The 19657-nt window shown below is 35.6% G+C and overlaps 1 protein-coding gene and 1 long non-coding RNA gene across 2 annotated transcripts; one reads left to right on the forward strand and one right to left on the reverse strand.

Moving 5' to 3' along the window:
• The first annotated feature begins 5286 nt into the window (after window positions 1–5286).
• ABCI18 (non-intrinsic ABC protein 4) lies at window positions 5287–14670 on the forward strand. Its single transcript, XM_011629807.3, has 3 exons — window positions 5287–6081; window positions 11436–11699; window positions 14366–14670. Exons 1-3 carry the CDS (start codon window positions 5596–5598, stop codon window positions 14432–14434), a joined length of 819 nt encoding a protein of 272 aa, XP_011628109.1. The 5' UTR covers window positions 5287–5595; the 3' UTR covers window positions 14435–14670.
• Window positions 12175–16283, reverse strand: LOC148781183 (uncharacterized). Its single transcript, XR_016059469.1, has 2 exons — window positions 15899–16283; window positions 12175–13585 (listed from the first exon to the last, which is right to left on the reverse strand). It is a non-coding gene; the product is annotated as an uncharacterized LOC148781183 (long non-coding RNA).
• Window positions 16284–19657: the final 3374 nt, after the last annotated feature.

The raw sequence follows: 19657 nt of genomic DNA on the forward strand, positions 1-19657 counted from the left end.
CGGTGCCGTAGAGCCTTGCAATGATATGAAAATATATTGTTGCTCCCAATTACGAAATTTAAAGTTTCAAAAAATGTGACTATCAAACATATCTATAAGCACTTAAAAATATTGAAAATGGACGATGCAGGTAATGTGTTAGAAAATGAACCATTTTTAGGACTAGAAGTCCCTTTTTTATATGTCTATAAATCTCGAAGTCTGAATCTCGAGGTCTAGATGACCGATCTGAGGGTTTTTCAATATAGAAACAACATTTTCTAGTGGTTTTTTAGGTGCACCCTACGCATACATTATAAGGTTGACACCTTATACAAATTTTTTCCTTAATAAAAATACCCTAAAAAAACATTTAAGTCAAATGCATATTCAATAAAGCCAAAAGTACAACTTGGGATTGAGATCCATTTTTTTCTTCTTTTTTTTACCAAATCCATAGGATTATTTGTGGTCCATGCTCCCTTGTTTGGTACTACACATTTGCCCCCATTTATATTCATGTTAAAATGCTCTTAATAAGTGGGTTTTGCATTATATTTTGAAGGTAAATTTATCAAAGGTAAATGGTTTTACAGGGCTGCAGCCCTGTCAAAATAAGTAAATCCTAACTTCATAATTTATCGAAATTTGCAAGTTGAGCATTGCAAAACCTTTAGATCGATTATCTTGACTTGACCATTATGGTTGCGAAAAATTTAAGATTTCAAGTTTTAAAAATAGTGTATATCATAACAAATCATCTACACCGCCCATTTTTCCTTAAAAATAAGTGTTCATAAATCCACGAGATCTGTATCATTTATCGAGTTTCAAATTTTTTGACAATGTTGGAAATTGGTTTTAGAGCCATCATAGCGATTTCTGTCACCAAAAGTACTTTTTGGATGAGGATTTGAGGTGAGGCTTTACTTTGTTTTCACAAAGCCCAAGTCTTATAGAAACCTCATCCTTTATTTTACAAATCATTTTGCCGATGTGATTTCAAGGGCTTTTTGAAAAATAATTAAAAGATAATATAGTATTTAAAAAAAAAAGGTTTCTACGAGGTTGCAACCTTAAAACATAGAATTAAATGTGCACCTAAAAAATATTGTTTTGATGTGGGAAACGCTCTAATTGATCATCTTGACATTAAGATGTATAAATATGAAAAAATAAATAAAAGATTTCGAGTCCACAAAATGGTGTATCTTGCAACACATTATATGGATTCTCTATTTTCAAGATTTTCATGCGCTTATATATCTACTTGATTTGGACTATTTCTTGAGTTTAAAGTTATATAACTAGAGAAGAAAATAGATTCTCAAGCCATTGTAATAATTTTTTATATCAAAATTATATTTATGATAAAATTTATAGGTGCGCCTTAACTTATTGAAACCACACACTATTTAAAATTAAATTAAAGTTATTGCCACAATATCGAATAATTAAAATCTTAAATGTAATTTAATAAGTTTCCATATTTTAAAAGAGATCCACCAGGCAATACATTCAATTCTCTTCATGTATGTGATAAATAATAGTGAATAAGATTACAAGTTGAAGTATTCCTTGTTGGGGTATCATTTATTATGGACATGCTTCCAACTTCCGTCATTCATTTGGCTTGGAATTTGTTATTTCTACTCTCCAAAGTCCGTATGTCAACGTGTTTGCACGCATGCTAGTATTTTACTCGGGAGATAGATCTTGCGGACATGTGAGCTCAACGGTTCAGATTGAGGGATCTAAAAACAAAAGGTATAATGAACCCTAAGCTTCAAATTTACACATGAACGGGGTGCTCCAAATATAATAAACAAAAAGTCGGCATTCTTAAAAAATGTTGGCGTCATCTCATGGGTATTTTGATAAATTTTCCTTCATTACCATCCATATTATTCAATGCACAATTAACTATCGTTGTTTTTATTGGTGGATGTTAAATGTGGGTTTTTGGTTCTTAATCATTGTTACCGCTCTATGAAAAGCAAGAGGGGAAATCGTGAGAGCCAAACCACCTCAAAAAATCATTTTTAGACATTTTATTAATAATGTGATTATTTTAGTAAGATCATTTGATTCAAGCACATTACCGAGTGGTTTGTTAAAAAACAGAGGGCATAAAATGAGCCTTAGTAGAGGTGTTTAGGTCATTTGTCTTGTAACATAAGTTGGGCTAAATTACAAGGATTCTATCACTTGGTTTGGATTTTAAATCTCAAACAATAGATTTTTAAAATTTTTGAGTACTTCAGTGGGTATGCGCTCCCAACTTAAGGTAGGAATGGAGCTCAATATTTCATGTTGTGGTGACCCACCATCCTCACCACCTGACCTGTACGTTAGTGATTCGCAAATAGTTTCATTGTTTTTAAAAAAGTGCCTAGGCTCTATGTCCTAAGCTCAATTCCTACCAAATGGGGCCCTCTCCCCACTTACTCAACCAAAAAAAAGTTCCATTATTTCATTTGGCTACTCAATTGAAACAAAATGAAACCCGTTTGAAGCCCATGACATGGGCATTTACATCATTCGGCCTATACAACTTAAATGGGGTAGGTTCACCAAATGTTTATTAAATTTCACAATCTAAAGAATGGGCATTTAAGGTATTTCTAACAAAGTAGTCAATGAAATTATTTTTTCGAGATGACCTCTTTGTTGTTAAATTAATTGATATGATTGCCTCGAAGAGTTTTTATCATGGTTTGGCCATTTTAATGATAGTTTATCTAACTTAATATTCAGAATTTTTTGCTGTAAAGTTAAAAATGTCTATACTCAATATACACCACACAACAAAATTTAAGAAATTCCACAAGCCAAGAGTGCCAACTCCTTCGTTCAATTTTACGCGAAAGTTATGCTTTGGACGATAGTAATGATGATGAAAATTATATATTTGGACCATTTAGGGCGTGTTTGATAAGTGAGGGTTTATACAAGTGGGAGTTAAATGTTTTTAATATTATTGTGTGGATGCTATAAAGTGGAAAGACGTCATTCATACAATTATTTTTAGTGTTTAAGGATTTATTTTTAGAATACCTCCTTTCCATAAGAAATGACAGAAGAACAATCTTCTATAATTTGTGGGAGTATCCCTCCCACTCCCAAAAATTTCAAATGTCAAATGCACTTTTATGTAAAAGAGTGGAGCTTCCGACCCAAAATAGTTAGAATAAAGCTCGAATAACGGTGATGAGAATGAATATAAATATAAAAGAGCAAAACTTATGCTCAATCTTTTAAACAAATGAAACCATGTTTATTCAAGGGAAACTCAGAAAGCACATTTGAATAAAGATTTCGAGGTTACTTTAGTCATCCATAGAAACTTGATAAAAAACATTAAAAATATTTAAGAAAAAAAAAAGGTCACATGGTAGTTTCCCAGTATCTTCAATTGCTTAGGTCTTAGGCAAGGATATCATAATCATTCAACTTTATGTTTTTGTCCAACGCGTTGCTTTAAACCGGCCCTCTCCCTCAGGGCTTTTAACGGGCCCATGCGGGCCCAAGGGCTCTTTGATGGGCCCTGTTTTGTGCTAGGCTCAGGCTGCATTGTAAAGGCCCACATGCCGGGCATTGCTTTGGCCTGTTAGGCCCGAAATAGTATTGAGCCTAATTTGGCCAGCATTGGCTCGGGCCGGCACGGGCTTGAAAATAAGTGGGCTGAGTGTTAGCGGATGTGGCACTACATTAGTTTTCCTTGACATATCAAACGTCCATTATGATGATGGACGTCAAAAAATTGTAGTCTCGCAAAAAAAAAATAAAGTTGACCGTCTAAAATTATTCTTTAAGAAATGTTATTTTCAAAATTTAAAGCTTATTTATATTTTTGCATATTGGTGATCTTCATGTGAGAAATTCAGTTTTTCAGTTCTGGAGACCCACTATGCTTTCTCTATAGCATAGACGATATATACTTCCACCTTGATCCAGCCGTCAAATTAGATATAGTGAGCCACTAACTATTTAATCTTAGATCTGACGTCTCATAGTATTTTATTCTTAATTTTTTTTTGCTAAGTATGTGACTATAAAATTTAGTACGTGCCATCATGTCAATGAGGTGCATCTAAATAAAATATTAGAAATCATTTTTAATAAAATACAATGACCAAAATACCCGTAAAATTTTCAAGGGCATTTTACTCATTTTATTTAATTAGGAATATTTTTTTAATCTATTTTTATAGGTGTGAGTTTAAGAGAGGATTGGACGTCCGAATTTTGGTGTTAAAATGTTTTATATAAAAAAAATAAAAAATAAAATGGTATAGAGGGTGACATTGTGATTCCGGCCATTAAGCCATCCATTTAGGATTGAGGGGTGGATAGGGGGAAGTATAGAAGTTTTATGGTGTATGGGAAGCATAGAAAGCTTGCCTTTTTATAAATTGGGAAAAGTTTATATAGAGTTGAGGCTCTAACCTACCTCAAACTTTTCACAGAAGAGGTTGTTTTGATGTCAAAATATCCTCAAATTGATCATCTCGACATTAAGATACATTGATATGAGACAAAAATAGATTTTAAGTTTTGGAAATAATATATTTTTCAACTGTTAATTTTCAAGGTTTTCAAGTTTTCATATATTTGCTTGATCTGCACTATTTTTGAAGTTTTAAATTTGATAATTAAAGATAAAAATATATTTTAAGGCTATTACAAAGATTTTCATGTTGAAACCATAACTGTGGGCACTATTCAAAGGTGGCCCCTACTTTGATTGTTTAAAGCCTCGGCTCTATACAAATTACCTAAACCGTAAACATTAAACCCTAATCGAGTTGAAACTAATTTTTGGGCCTAGATCGGTCCTTGGTCTACGTACATTGTTTCATGGCAGGCTTCGGCCCGGGCTGGCCAACCTGGAATCTAGCCCATTAACAACCCTGCTCTCTCTAAATATAATAACTTAATAAAAAATGTTTTTTCTCATCAAAACCTTCCCTTCCACTATGAAACCCATCAATCAAATCTATATACCTAATAAATTCCCCAATTGTGAAGAGAGGTAGAGAGAAAGAGACTAGTTTCTATAGTTTATTTCTCTAAGATAAAATATTTTTAGAGTGAAAAGAGAGACTCCATCTTTTCATTAAAGATCCAGCAAATCCTTCTACCTAATAAATTCACCATTGTTGAAGAGAGACTAAACCTTAGTTTCTCTCTAGGTTACAATATTTATGTGTCCCCGTTGTATTGTTGAAGAGAGAGAAGATAAATCTAAGTTTCTCTCTCTAGGTTCCCATATTTATGTGCAAAACAGAGAGTCAATTTTTTTCTGAGAGCGATCAAATATTCTTAGAGTGAAAGGGAGACCCAATCTTTATCGACAGATCCAATATATATCCATTTCCAAATTCCATGTGAAAAGGGCAGCTCTCTGTTCTTTCAATTCACGCAAAGAAAGCCAAATCTCTTCATCAAATCTCTGCAACCCAGTAGAGAGAGAAAGAGAGATTCCTTCAAATCTATGCAACTCAACTGAGATAGAGAGAGATCCTTTCAAATCCTTTTTACCTAACAAGAGAGAGAGGAGAGCTTTTCCTATCAATTCCCTGCGACCCCAATTGACATAATCACTGATTAACTATGTCATTTGCAGAGGAGGAGGAATCCCTAGAGCACACCCTCCTCGTAGTGAGAGAAGTCTCTGTGTACAAAATCCCACCTAGAAGCACCAGTGGTGGGTATAAATGTGGGGAATGGCTCCAATCTGATAAGATTTGGTCAGGTAGATTGAGAGTGGTGTCTTGCAAAGATCGGTGCGAGATCAGGCTCGAAGACCCCAACACATGCGAGCTCTTTGCTGCTTGTTTTGTTCTTCCAGGCCAGAGAGAGAATTCAGTTGAAACAGTTCTTGATTCATCTAGATACTTTGTTCTGAAGATCGAAGATGGGAGTGGAAAACATGCTTTTATTGGTCTCGGATTTGCAGAGAGAAATGAGGCATTCGATTTCAATGTGGCTTTATCGGATCATGAGAAGTATGTGAAGAGGGAGAATGAGAGAGAAAGTGGCGAGGAGAGTGATGATAGTCACATTGATATTCACCCCGCTGTGAATCAAAGGTTGAAGGTATGTTGGTTCTCCTAAAAACTGAATATTTCATTAAAACCCAGAAAAAAAATAGAAAAAAAAGGGGAAATCGCTTTTGATTCTGTTTAAATTGATGTTGGGTCATGTGATTCTGGTTAATTTTGATGAATGCTTTGAATCATAGGTTGAAGGTGTGTTGGGCCTCTTGAAAGCTATTTAACTGTTCTTAAAAACTCCAAAAAGAAGGGGAAAAACTAGTCATTTGGTATTGATTGTGGCTAATTTTCTGTTGGGTCATTTGATTCTGGTTCATTTTGATGAGGTTCATGTTTTTCGCCACGTGTGTTGTTTTTCCTTGAAATTTGTATATATATGGTTTATGGGTAATTTATATGATGTCTTGAGTGTTATTTTGTAATATGCATATGTGGGCAAGCGCAAATGCTTTCTGAATTTTGCATTGATATGTCTATTTTACTAGTCCAGTAAGTGAAAAACAATGGATAATTAGTTTTTATGCATTGTCTAGATGATTCATAATCATCACCCAAAGGTATTACTTAATAAGAAAGACCATGTGTTATTTGGCCCCGATTGAACTCGATTTTTAATGGGCTTGTGATGCGTGTTATATGATGTTATATGAAATTCGTGTCACCTGATTCTGATTTGTTTTTGTTCTGACTATTTCACTGATGTGTAGATGATGCCTTTCAGTGGACATTGATATGTATTTTTCTTTTGTTTTAGTTAACAAGCTCTAGTGCTGTTAATATATATTTATGTCAAATCAAGTGCAAACCAAAGGACAAATGCTGGAAACCGATGTCAAGGAGGTGAAAATTGTCCCCGATAAATAGGGTTTCTCTACCAAGTCACCCTGTGGAAAGAGTATGCCATCTCATTAGATGACTATGGATGCTCATTCAGTTAGACTGGTAGATCTTCCACAATATTAGCCATTCTCCAGTGGTTCGTCACCACATGTAGAACGAATCTGATAACATTTAGTGACTCACCATCTACCTCAGGGGACTCAAGTAAAATTGGAATAAGACCCTCAAACTCATCAAGGCGTTCTTGTTTATGCCCCAGTCACTTTGCAAGTATCACTAAGGATGCCAAAGTATCGAACTATCCTTGGCTGACTTTAAATAATCCTTCCATTTCTATGTGGCTGTGGGTTTTTAATGGAAGTATGAACGTTTTTGTTTCAAGAGATTTTATTGTGTCCTGCTCAATGAAGCCCTTAGCCTACCTGTAAGGAATTTTCTGTTAGCTGTTGTTTTCCATTATTGTTTCATTTCATCTACTCTAACTCCTTCAACTTCCCTCCAAATTAGACCCCAAGGTATTGCAAATTCCGTGGTTTTTCCAACCAACGACATAATTTTATTGTGATTTCATACCACATGATCCATGATACACTAGACATTTAGTTATTGATAAATTTTGTGAAACGTCATTGTTTTGATACATTCTTGTTTCTTAATGGACATCCTCATATTCTCCTTGGTTGTTTGCCCTCAGATGCACTATTCCCTTGTTTTCAACTCTTCCCATGTCGTAAATTTCATTCTAGATCTCATAGTGGCGTTCCTGCCTCATTTCTCCGTTTTATTTTATTTTATTTGAAATGTTTTCATTTGTATTTCTTTAAGTTAATGATTACAAAAATATTTGGCAATCGACAATCGGGGTGCTCTCTTCATAATGAATCTTTACAAAAATGGGGCTTAATGAAAGCACACTGTACATTATTTAAAGAATCTCCAAAAAACTAAAAAAACTTCCGAACCACTGCTCAAAAAGGTACCAAAATGGTTCCTGTGTGGTTTCCTGATGTCGCTTAATCTTTGGCAAGGAGTTGCACCAGAGTTGGCCTCTCCCATGTGTGTCGAAAGCAGGTGGAAATATGCCTGCATAGATAGGAAATTTGCTCAAAAATATGTTCAAGTTGCCAAGGGCAAACAGAGGCATCTAATGCCCCGCCTATAAAATTGTATTTTAATTACTGCTTTTATATGCCCTAACCTCTGCCTGATTGTCATTCGGGCATTCTTGTATTACTCATACTGTTGGATTTAGGGATGCCGTATTGCCCATGGTTGTCCATTCTCCCTCCGCTTCCCCCAATTTTTCTTTTTATTGTTAGCTAATCCCAAATTATGATATATTTTTTCCTTTGGGTTCAATTAGGTGTTCCTTTATACTTTGACCAAATGTTCTAATTGTTGCAAAGATGATGACAATTATATCATGATAGATATGCATTCTGAAAAATATAAAAAAAGTAAATGTTACTTCTTATTTGCGAATGCAGCAATTGAACTCTCAAATGGGTTTCCGATATTTTGAGTGTGACTGGAAATGAAACAAAACCATAAAAAGAATTATAATTTGATTGCATAAACATTTGCTTCTTTTTTTTTTTTCTTTCCTTTTTTAATTAGTGGCCGTCTCACCAAGTGATGGTAAAAGGCTCGGGTAGCCAGCGCAAGAGTGCGGGTTCAAGTCTTGAGAGTGGCCACTTTGTGCCCAAGCCAAAGGTTAGAATCGTTTCCAGCCCACCAGCCCGCCTTTACCTGGGCCTTGCTTAGGCGGGACTAGTACTGGGTTACGACCCTTTTTTTGTTTTTAAATATGTTTGTTCTCAAATCAACAATTTTTTATAAAGACAATTTTGATCCTTTTATAGCTCTCAAATTTCTAAGAAGGTTTGAGGTGTATAGAAGTTAGTAAGGACCAGGATAGCATGTTTCAACTTTCAGGTTTTTTTGAAATGGGCTTTTAACTTTTAAAAGTTTTTCGGGGATCGATAATGGTTTTTTAAATTTCAGTCTGACATCTTTTTTGTTCCAAAAAGTAACACATGTATAGCAAAATGTAAATGCTTGGAGTACAGAGCTTAAGTGTTGCGTATCAGGGTGCCACATTCGTGGCCAAGTATCAGTTTTGAATTTCATCTGTATGTGGTACATTTTCTGTGGGGCAAGTGCATTATAATCATTTACCCCCCAAAAAAAAAAATTCGAAGGGGCTTTGGAAGTCATTATCCATTAGGGTAAATATCATCCAATGAAATGATGGATGGTGTTGGAGAGGGTAGAATCCACCACTAAAAATTATGTCCTATTCTAACATGTTGCATTCCCTTGATCCTACGCCATCATCACATTGGGCACTGATGATCCCAAATGCACCATAATTTTCCTTGGTCCATCAGATTTATCCTCCACTTACTGTGACTCAACCTTTTGTATTTTAGTCGGAATTTGATGGTATTTAACTAAATCCTCATGATCATCTTGCTAACTTCTTGTGGAGAACCTCGGACCTCTCGTGTTGGAAGACCATTTTCTGCAGATTTTGATGTTATTTTATGTTGAGTTTTATTTCTAACTAAAACCCTTAAAAAAGAGTTACATTTCTGAATTCTAACTAAATAGAATTGTAGAACTGTTACTTTGAGGGATTAAACGCATGTTAATGACTGCTTGTTTTTGAGTGATGTATGCTTCTTGGAGATGTTTTTATCTAAGTTAATGGGGTACTGCTTCATTTCTTCTCGCATTTTCTTTTCCTTCGCAATTTTAGTGGTTTAGACCATTTTTGGTGCAGCATCTTCCGACATTTCCTCATAATCTTGCTTCTTTTGTAACTTACTTTCTTTCCTCGTTGCAGCTCGTCTTGTATCTCTTTTTGTGATTGTATCTCACCATTTGTATCATGAATTTTCATTTAGCTCTGTTTACAGTACAGCTCTATAACATTTGCTTATTGATGTGGATTCTCTATTCCTTTTGGGCAAAGACAGTTAGGCTTGCCTAAACTTGCATGTCAGAGGAAGAAATAAAAAAAAGAACGTCTCCTGTCAATATTTAGTTAGTTTGCCATGCCTCATTGTTGCTTGGAGATATTTTTCTATGCATGAATATACTTATGGCATCATCATGAGTGCCGGATGGTTGGACTTATTCCATTAGGATTACTGTTACCTAGACACCTTGCCTTTGGCTTGGTGTCGCGTATTCATATGAGTCGATATTTGTATGCTGACATCATCAACTTTGGAGTACGTATCAACACCCTATGTGGTTTTGCCAACATTCACATTGTAATTCAAAAGGTCCAGGATTCTAATCCTGCAATTAAACCTTTCTTTTGTTGAGTTCTTCTTTTTTTTTTTTTTCAATTAAGAATGTAAATACACACTGTATGAAAAAGCAAGCTCATGGGGTTGAACACCTATCGTCGTACATGAGCATGGTGTAGTCTATCAGCTTGTCAATATGAGAAAAAGGTGCATCATCATCATCCGAGCCTTATCCAAACTATCAAGTTACTCAATATGTAAAACATAAAACGTAACCCATGGGGATGGAACCGTGTACTTGAAGTATAAAAAGTGGTCAAATCTACGAACACCTCAATGTGATTAGATATCTTTATTATATTATATTTGACCTATATATTGGACGGACATATCGGAGAAGTACTAGCTCTTTGTCCCACTTGCTAGACACCCCAATATGTACTAGATAACCACACGTGTTGGCGTCCATGTAACACTGGATACAGTTTTCCTATTTCGGTGGACTCCATTTAGGTTCTTGTTATTGCTTTGTATATGCAACCAAGGTAACAACATCTTTCCTTTGAACAAGGTTAGGTGGAGTTTAGATTCTTGACACCCCAATATGTATTAGATAACCACACGTGTTGGCATCAATGTAACACTGGATAGGGTTTTCCTATTTTGGTGGACCCCATTTAGGTTCTTGTTATTGCTTTGTATATGTAACCAAGGCTTCAACATCTAGGTGCTTCATTTCATTTGAACAAGGTTAGGTGGAGTTTAGATTCTTGAGTTATCCAGATCTTTGGTTGTGTTGGTAATGTTTGATAGGTTATGAGTTGGTTGCAGGCCTTGAAAAATACTTGTAAATTTGACATATCATTGGATTTACTTTGGCTGGCATAAAAATATAAACAAGTCAATATTAAGACATAGTGACAAACTACACTGCAAATCACTGGATGAGATTCGAGTGCATGCACAATACCAAATTAAGGTTTCCTTTTCTCCTAGTATCAGCTAAAGGTGCAGTTGTTTATTTGGTATTTGAGATATATGGAAATTTTTCTTGTTGTTTCTTTAAGTCTTGGGCTCTCATTTTTTTTTTTTTTTGGTTGTCTTTCTTACCATTTATTAGATGGAAGTGACATTCTTTCTTTTAGTTCTTTGTTATCTTTCTTTCTCACCCAATCCTCTCTACCTTATGACCTTATAAAAGAAAAGAACAGGAAGAAAGAAAGCATGACTTATTTGACTGGGTTCTTTTCACTATCGATACGTATCCTGATTATTGATGCATATGCATTATTCACAGGAAGGAGAGACCATCCGAATCAATGTGAAGAACAAGCCGTCAACTGGAACTGGCATGCTCTCTGCTGCTGGTCTCTCAGGAGGCAGTTCAGGCATCACTAAACCAAAACTGAGCCTTGCGCCACCTCCAAGTGGGTCTGGAAAGATCAGATCCCCTCTTCCACCACCACCCAATGATCCTGTTGCTGCTAGAATGGGTTCTGGTCATTCAAAGGATAGCGCTCGAAAAACTGTGGATCCCTTATCAACTCTTTCTCAGATCGAGGTTCGCTTCTTCCTCCTATTTTTTCTCTCTCTAGATATTCTCTGCTGAAATTTTAAGGACAGCTGCAGTTATCTGGTCTTGTCAGTTTCATAACTCTTACTCTGCACTAGTGTGTGCACACACGCATGAACATGATTAGCAAAAGAACCTGGAAGTTGGTTGGCATGCGTTGTGTTCATTGTATGTTTTGTAGGTGAAGAGCATTTCAAGCCTTTATGGGGTTAGGCATGTTGATTTCAGGAGTAGAGAGAATAATGAAGTTAGTCCGATGGGTGTCTGGATAGCTCAGGATGGGACTGTTGATCCTTTTGGTGAGTTAAGTGAGGCTTGTCGGCTGGTGGAGTGACTGATTTGGGGATAAATGCCTGCTATTTGTGGTTATGTTACAATATGATGTCTCATTAATGAAGAGGTTTAGGTGGTTCGGGGATTCTTCTGAAATGTGTGTTGTAGGGTGGAGTTAGTTATTTGTTAGGGATCATAGTGATTTTTGGGAGAAATTAGGGGAATGAATACCAATATGGGTTTTAGTGAATTTTGTAATGTTTCTTGGGGAAGCGAATTCCATAGCAGTTGGCTTTAGCCCATTGGGGAGTGGGAGCTAGGGTTTTGGGGATGTGGTTCTTTTCTCCCCCCTTAACTGTCGTCAATGAAATCTTTGTCTATTGTCAAAAGAAAATGAGTTAGGAGGATTGAGGCTGTGGCTTGGAAATAAAGTGGAGGGAGTGGGAAAGAGAGTTCTCATGGATCTTAGTGGGCCTATTAGTGCTTCTGGGGCTTAGGGTGCTATAGCCAGTTGGGAATGAAGCCTTAAGAAAGGGAACTAGCCTAAGATTCAAAGAAGGGTATCGAGCTTGTTTTGGTGATTGGGACAAAACTTTCAAGAGTTGAGCCCTTGACCTCCCTCAGTAAAAGCTGATGTCTTATCATGCGACCAAAGTCCTATTGGCAAATTAGGCTAGGATTGGAGTATTTTATTTTATTTTATTTCCCATTATTGTCTTTATGTTGGGGAATGGGGGTTGAGTTGGTTTGTAAATGGGAATGGGGGCTGAGTTGGTTTATAAAAGGATATGTGGTGATAGGATTCCAGTGGGTTCCATGTCCAAGCCCTAGCTTATGGGAAACAGTTGGTTATTGCAATGTGAAGGACCCTAATTTCTTGTACAACTATGTGAAATTGGAGTTTGCTGATTTACTTAGAAACTAGAAAAGTAGTGATATGGAGTAAACTCATTGTAATTCAAGAAAAAGGAGAGGTGCATAGGTAGTCCACCTATGGAGTTGACAACCCTCTAAGAAAATTAGGAGGTAGTGATGAGGAGTGTATAGGGATGGGAATCACCTGGATAGGTGTAGTAGGATGCTACCATGGTGTGTAATCTCTCTTTTATTTTTTTGGGGGACGTCAGCTATCAGATTCAAACCCAGAATGGAGTGTTGCAAATGACAATTGAGGCCTGGTTCCTAGTCCCAAAGTACAGTAGTGCATGTTATTTTTCTTTTTGTATTACCATGGTTTGTTCTATTCTTTGAAATTTTGGTTTTAGCAACAGTTTTGGTTGTGTGATGTAGAATTGTTTTTCTTTAGTGTGTTCACGGTTGTATTAAGCTTAAAATTGTAATACAAAAAGGGTGTGGCAGCCCACTGATCGGGTGCTCTGTACAAAACCAAGAAAAAGTTTTTTTGTTAAGAAGTTCTATACATTTGAAAAATGCTGTGTGTCCAGTGTAATGTCCATAAGCGGAAAGAAATCCTCCAGGGCCCAAAACGCAAAAAGGTGCCGGAAAGTTCTGCGGTGCAGTTCCTGCATCCGTCCTTGGTGAGGCTATCGGCTTCGGAATTTTCCTTGCATCACGTATGTCACAAGGAGATGTACATAGGCCTGCATAAAATTGAAAATCTTGTAAAAAATGTGCTCCAGTCGCCATGAGCATGGTCAGACTCCTGAAGCCCACGAGATGGCGTTCTTGGATTTGCCCTCTAAGACCAAAATGGGGCTCCAATCTTTTAGTAAAAAAATGTTGATGAAGATTTAGCCACAAATTTCATTTCAAAAAAGAAAAAAGGAAAGAAAAGTTTTAACTGAAAATTTCAGCTATGTTTGGCTGAAATTTCCAGGAGTTTTACACCACATGGTCTTGGATTGATCTCAAATTGGAGCTGAATTTGGATTGATCATGTAAACGCAGGCTTGTATACACATGCAGCAGGCTTGCAAGCTACCGTTGTGCCTCTCTCTCTCTCTCTCTCTCTCTCTCTCTCTCTCATGCATGGATTGGTAATTCTGTTTATCTCTGCATAGATCAGCCAACCTCTATGTTTCTCTTATGCATTGTTAGTTAAATCTCTCTCTCTCTCTCACTCACTCACAGACACATGCATGGACAGGTAAATCTGCCTCTGTGATGCTTAGATAGGTAGTCTCCCTTTCTCTCTCTTTCACACACGCTGTGTATAGATCTGTCTCTCTCTCACAATCATGCATGGTTTGCTACATATATGGGTAAAGATATCTCTCCCATGGATTGTTAGGTTAATCTCTCTCTCTCTCTCATGCGTTGATGGGTAAGAATCTCTCTCTTGTACAAACATAAACACACCCATACGAGTCCTGATTGCATGAAGTTTTGAATGGGAAGCATTCTAACGGTTGCATTTGCAGAGGAGCCTGCCTTCTACAGCTGGATCAGCCTCGGCAAAAACCACAGCTTCCGGATGGGCAGCATTCTGATCACTGGATCTCAATCACTCCTGCCCTGAAAGGATACAGGCATGCCCGCTCAGTATCGCGCCTTAGAATGTGAAGCATTTCGTTGTTATTTACTCTTCAATTTTATCCCTTCCTGGCTGATTCTTCGTTTGAGTTTTGCACCATCCTTTTCTTCAGAATCTCATCTCAGAAATGGAATTTATAATCCTTATATGTATACATGAAAGGGGAAATCCCTTGCTATCCTTTCTTTCAAATATCTTCTGCCATTTCTTTTATATATTTCAATTGTACTTCAAAATTCTGATCAACTAGGTAATCCACTCTACCTGCTTGGATTGCCCAAATTGGTAATCCAAATCCGTTGAATCGCTTGAGAATCAGAAAAAATGAATGATTAAAAACTTAATATTGGGAAGTTCCGTGATGGGGGGACCCGGGACTTGGATCGCCCACCCATTGATTTTGATCTGGTTTGGCCATTCCTTATCTAGATAGTCGGGCTTTAGAACACTAGATTTCAATGAACTGTTATTCATATGCTGCAGTTTGATTGGACCACTAAACATAACTAGTTCTAATATTTGAACACACTAATTTGGGAACTGATCCGCTCTATAATTGTGTGTCTGTAATCGAACCCTGCGTGTTTGAGAAACGCCACAGACAATAAGCCCCATTTGCCTCGGAACAAAATGAATGTTTTTTCACTCAGTCGTGATCAATGCTAGCCAATAACACTCCTACTTGATCCATCCAAATCCCCCTTTAGAAAATCCGAATATTTCATTTAAAACTAGAGTGGAGGCATTTGCACATTGTGTGGTTATTGAAGTAGTCATCTTGTAAGCACGTATGCCATGCACTCGTGCGAGCGCACTGTACACCTGCTCCCTCGGGTAGAAGACTAACTTGGAAAGATTTTTTTGATCTGAAATTTTGAGAACTACTTGAAAATCCCTAGATAATTATATTCAAAAAGAAAAAAAAAAATTTTGAATTTTGAGTTTTCTGAACCTAAGATATCGCATTTGAAAAATTGGACGGTTTTTATGCAATATTTTAAATTTTTTGAAATCCCTAGAGAATGATTTGGAATTTTTTTTATTGATTATAACATATTGGTTGAAGAGGCTACATCCCCACCCCCAAAATTTGGGATCATGAAAATAATCATTCATTTGATTTTGTCCAAGGGAATAAATGGATAGCGTGCTCCCTGGGGAGTATGAAATGTTTTGGCTTTTCAAGTTGTATTTTGGTAGGGGTGGCCACGCGTCAACTGGGACCCAAAAAAATGATATAGGGCCTATACCTAGATCCCACCGGACCTAAATTCACCCGACCTTGACTTGAAAATATAGTATGGAACTTGAACCTGAACTTGACCCAAAAATTAAAATATCTATGTATGTAACTATATTCAAATATATTTTATATATTGAGATTCGAAAGATATTACTGGACACGGTCTCGGATACGGACCTTGATCTGAATAGTGTTTCGGTCCAAGATTTAAGCCTGGATCAGACCTGTCGGGTCCCATTTTTTGATCTTTACATAAATCTGGATCGGATCTACCCCTTCAGTCCCAGTCTGGTCTAGGTCCATTGCCACCCCTAATGTCATCGCCATACAATGATGCCCATAGCGTCGGCATGGTTTGAGATACTTATGCATAGAGGAGTGGATCACATTTTTTGATGCGACTTATGTAACAATGGGTACACAAACATATTGGATACCTCACCCGTGCAAGTCTGTGTGGCATGTGTGGTTTTAAATTGAAGGGACCATAGTTGGAATCTAACCCTCATAACAAACATTCTCTCTCATCACATCAAAACACTTATTTAGTAAAAATAAAATTTGTCTTCACCCCATATCATAGTAAATGTAAATGACGGAAAGATCTATAAGGCCGGAATGTAAAAGCCACATTGTACACTCATTGGAGCGATTGAAGGCATATATGACAAGTATTGTGCACTGAGACTCAAGTAATTAATAATTATGTCGCAAGAAAACGACGATTTATTAGAATTAAACGAGGATGGAGATGTGACATGTACGCTCTAGTACTTCTAGTATTCACCTATGTGTTTTGAACCAATCTTCAAAACCAACGCATAAGGATCATCAACCAAGAGTGGATGACGCAAGTCTATCATGTGGTCCATCAACTAGGATTAAGTAATAATTCTCACTTGTATGATTATGTTTGTATTTTGTTTTTTGTGTTTAATACTTATTGAATTCTTTGATCATGACTTACTAGGCATCCCATTGAACCAATGCCTGTCCCTATCATCCGAAATTATAAACATGCATGCGAGCCAGACTCGAATGATCACCGCGGTCCAAAGATGCCAATCTCGGACCACTTAATTCGCTTAGAATACCATAGAAAGATATAAGGTGGTTCGAGTTGTGTATTCTCGGACTGCCCTTTGGAGTGAATATTGGTCAGTTTTGGAGCGGTTCATAAAAGTTGCACTCTTACTTGTAGGAGGAGGGTTGCAAAGTTAATTGCAAAAGTAGGATTTTAAGGGTGTGGTTGCTATAAGGTTGCAACCTTAAACAATCCAATTAAGGCGCACCTTCAAATTTTACCATAACATGTAATTTTGTTTTAAAAAATTATTAGGATTATCTTAAAATCTATTTTCATATCTAATTAGAAATTTTTAAACTTCAAAAATAGTGAAAATCAAATAGATCGATAACCATATGAAAATCCTAAAAATGGACAGTCTAGATAATGTGTTGCAAGATGCACTCTATTTGGGACTCAATTTTTTTTTTTTTTTTCATATTCATATGTCTTGAAGTCAAGATGATCAGTTAGAGGGCTTTTCAACATTAAAACAACTTTTTTTGATAAATTTTTAAGGTGCATATGTAATTCTACATTTTAAGGTCGCAACCTTATATAAATTTTTCTTTTTATAATCTATACTATCTATTTTGTTTGGATGGTGTAGAATTGACATTATTTTAAAAGAAGAGCTACTTTTTTTTCACCATCTTGTAGGACGTGTCAAATCTACACCATTTAACTAAAATGAACTTTGTACGAAATCACAACCTTATTTCTATAAGTAAGGCTACGCCCTTATATAAACCGTGCCTTTTAGATATATGCAATGAGAGATGTTGTGTTTCCCTCTGTGTTTTAAAACTTAGCAATTCAGATCTAGATCGCTGATGTGGATGAGAATCGATCGGGACAATACTGATCCTAGGATGGTGCAGGTTCCAGCCCTAGCCCCCTCTACAAACCCCTTTCATATATATATTTTTTCTTTTTTAAGCTTATCTATAGTTTTTTTTATGTCCCTCTAAATCCTCACCCTATAAACCTTTACATTAATTTTTGTTTTTATTTTATTTTATTTTTAATAATTTTTTAACCACTTATTCGATCTTTGGATCATTGATCCAATGAACTGACATGGATTTGTGGGAAAAGCCCCCCCAATCTGCATTTTAAAACACTCCTCTATACATACAAAAGAGTCATATTTTTTCTAATTTTAATTTTAGGCTTGTGGGAGTTTGATGGGGTTAGATCAGAGAGGTTTAAAAATTGGAAAAGTAATTGGGTGTCTCAAGGGACGCACTTCTACAATAGTGCCTATTGACATATTCAACATCCATCTTGTAGATGGATGTCACCCTATAGTTGGCTAGTTGCCCCTCCCAAATTCAAAATTAAAGCGGTTAAAATTATATTAAAATATATTTTTTAATGTAAATTTAACTTCGTTTTTCTTTTCAAAGTCATACTCATCATAGTTAGATTTTCAATGTTTAAAATTTTAGATACAAAATCCATCTTTGCACTAGATTTTGGAAAGAGAACTCATTTAAATAAGTGAGGCCGGGGATTCAAAGAAAAAAAAAATAGTGGCGTTAACTTGTTAGTAGCACCTTTTTAGAGAGGTGTGGTTTTGCATAAGGTTGCAACCTTAAACAATCAAAATAAGATATACCTTTAAATTTTATGAGATTGGAAGTCACAATCATTTTTAACCATTGGATATGAAATCTAATATATTGCAGTGTGACACAATCAAGAAATTTTCTTTTGGACTATGTGCCCAATCCATGACACATCCTAAATCACTCGATTTCATATCCAAAGGTTATTAGTGATTGTGACATTTTTGTATAAAAAATAAATGGTCGTATTGTATACATTTCTAAATTTTATTATAAGATATAATTTTGAAGCCAAATTTTATTATAAGATTTAATTTTTATGTAAAAAATTCTTAAGATATCCTAAGAATAGCCTACTAGTTCATATGAATGTATGAGTTCAACGACCTAGATTGAATTTGGGCCGATCTGATGGTAAGGACCTCATTTCGTATTTTAATTTTAATTTTTTTTTTACGAATCAAAATAACTTGAAATTTTAGGTTTGTGTCCTTCAAAAATAGGAGAATCTAATAAAAATATATATAAAAAATTACAATAAATAAATTATCCAAAATACCCCTAAAAAGTTTTAGGGGTATTTGATCATTTATTTTTATGAATTATTTTTTTAATATTTTTATTAGGTGAAATTTGATGAGAAGTATGGACACCTAAAATTTCAAGTTATTTGAATTTGTAGAAGAAAAATTAAATTTTAAACACGAAATGAGATCGTGATCGCTAGATTGGCCTAGATTCAATCTGGGCCGTTGGACTCATATGTTTATATGAGCAAGTGGGTTATTATCATCTTTTCCCATATATATATATATATATATATATATATATATATATATATATATATATATATATATATATATAATCCAGGAAAACCATGTTAGTGCCATTTGTTTGATCTCAGTTTTTAAATATACATTATTTTCATTCCACTGAACAATCACAAAAAATCAAAATTTGGAAACACACTATAGAAAGTGTTATTTTAGCCCAATCAACATAAGCCGTCCATTTTGCTAAGGTGCTTAAATCTACATCTTAGAAAGATTTTTCTATTTTCAAATTTTTTAGATAGCTTTGTTATCATTAGATGAACAATATTGAAAAAGAAAAAAAATGGTTTTGAGTTCATAAAGGTCTAGATCTTGAAATTGATCAAATGAATGGTCTAGATTCATTGTTGGAGAGGACTCATTTTAACCACATCTATGATGCAAATTCAATATTTGTTTTTGAAAATTGATTATTGGGATGAAAAGAGGGTATGTGCAATTTTTTAAATGATACACATATTAAAAA

This window comes from Amborella trichopoda, chromosome 7 (genome assembly GCF_054954075.1).
Source record: "Amborella trichopoda isolate Santa Cruz 75 chromosome 7, AtrichopodaSantaCruz75HAP2 v2.0, whole genome shotgun sequence".
Lineage (NCBI taxonomy): Eukaryota > Viridiplantae > Streptophyta > Magnoliopsida > Amborellales > Amborellaceae > Amborella > Amborella trichopoda.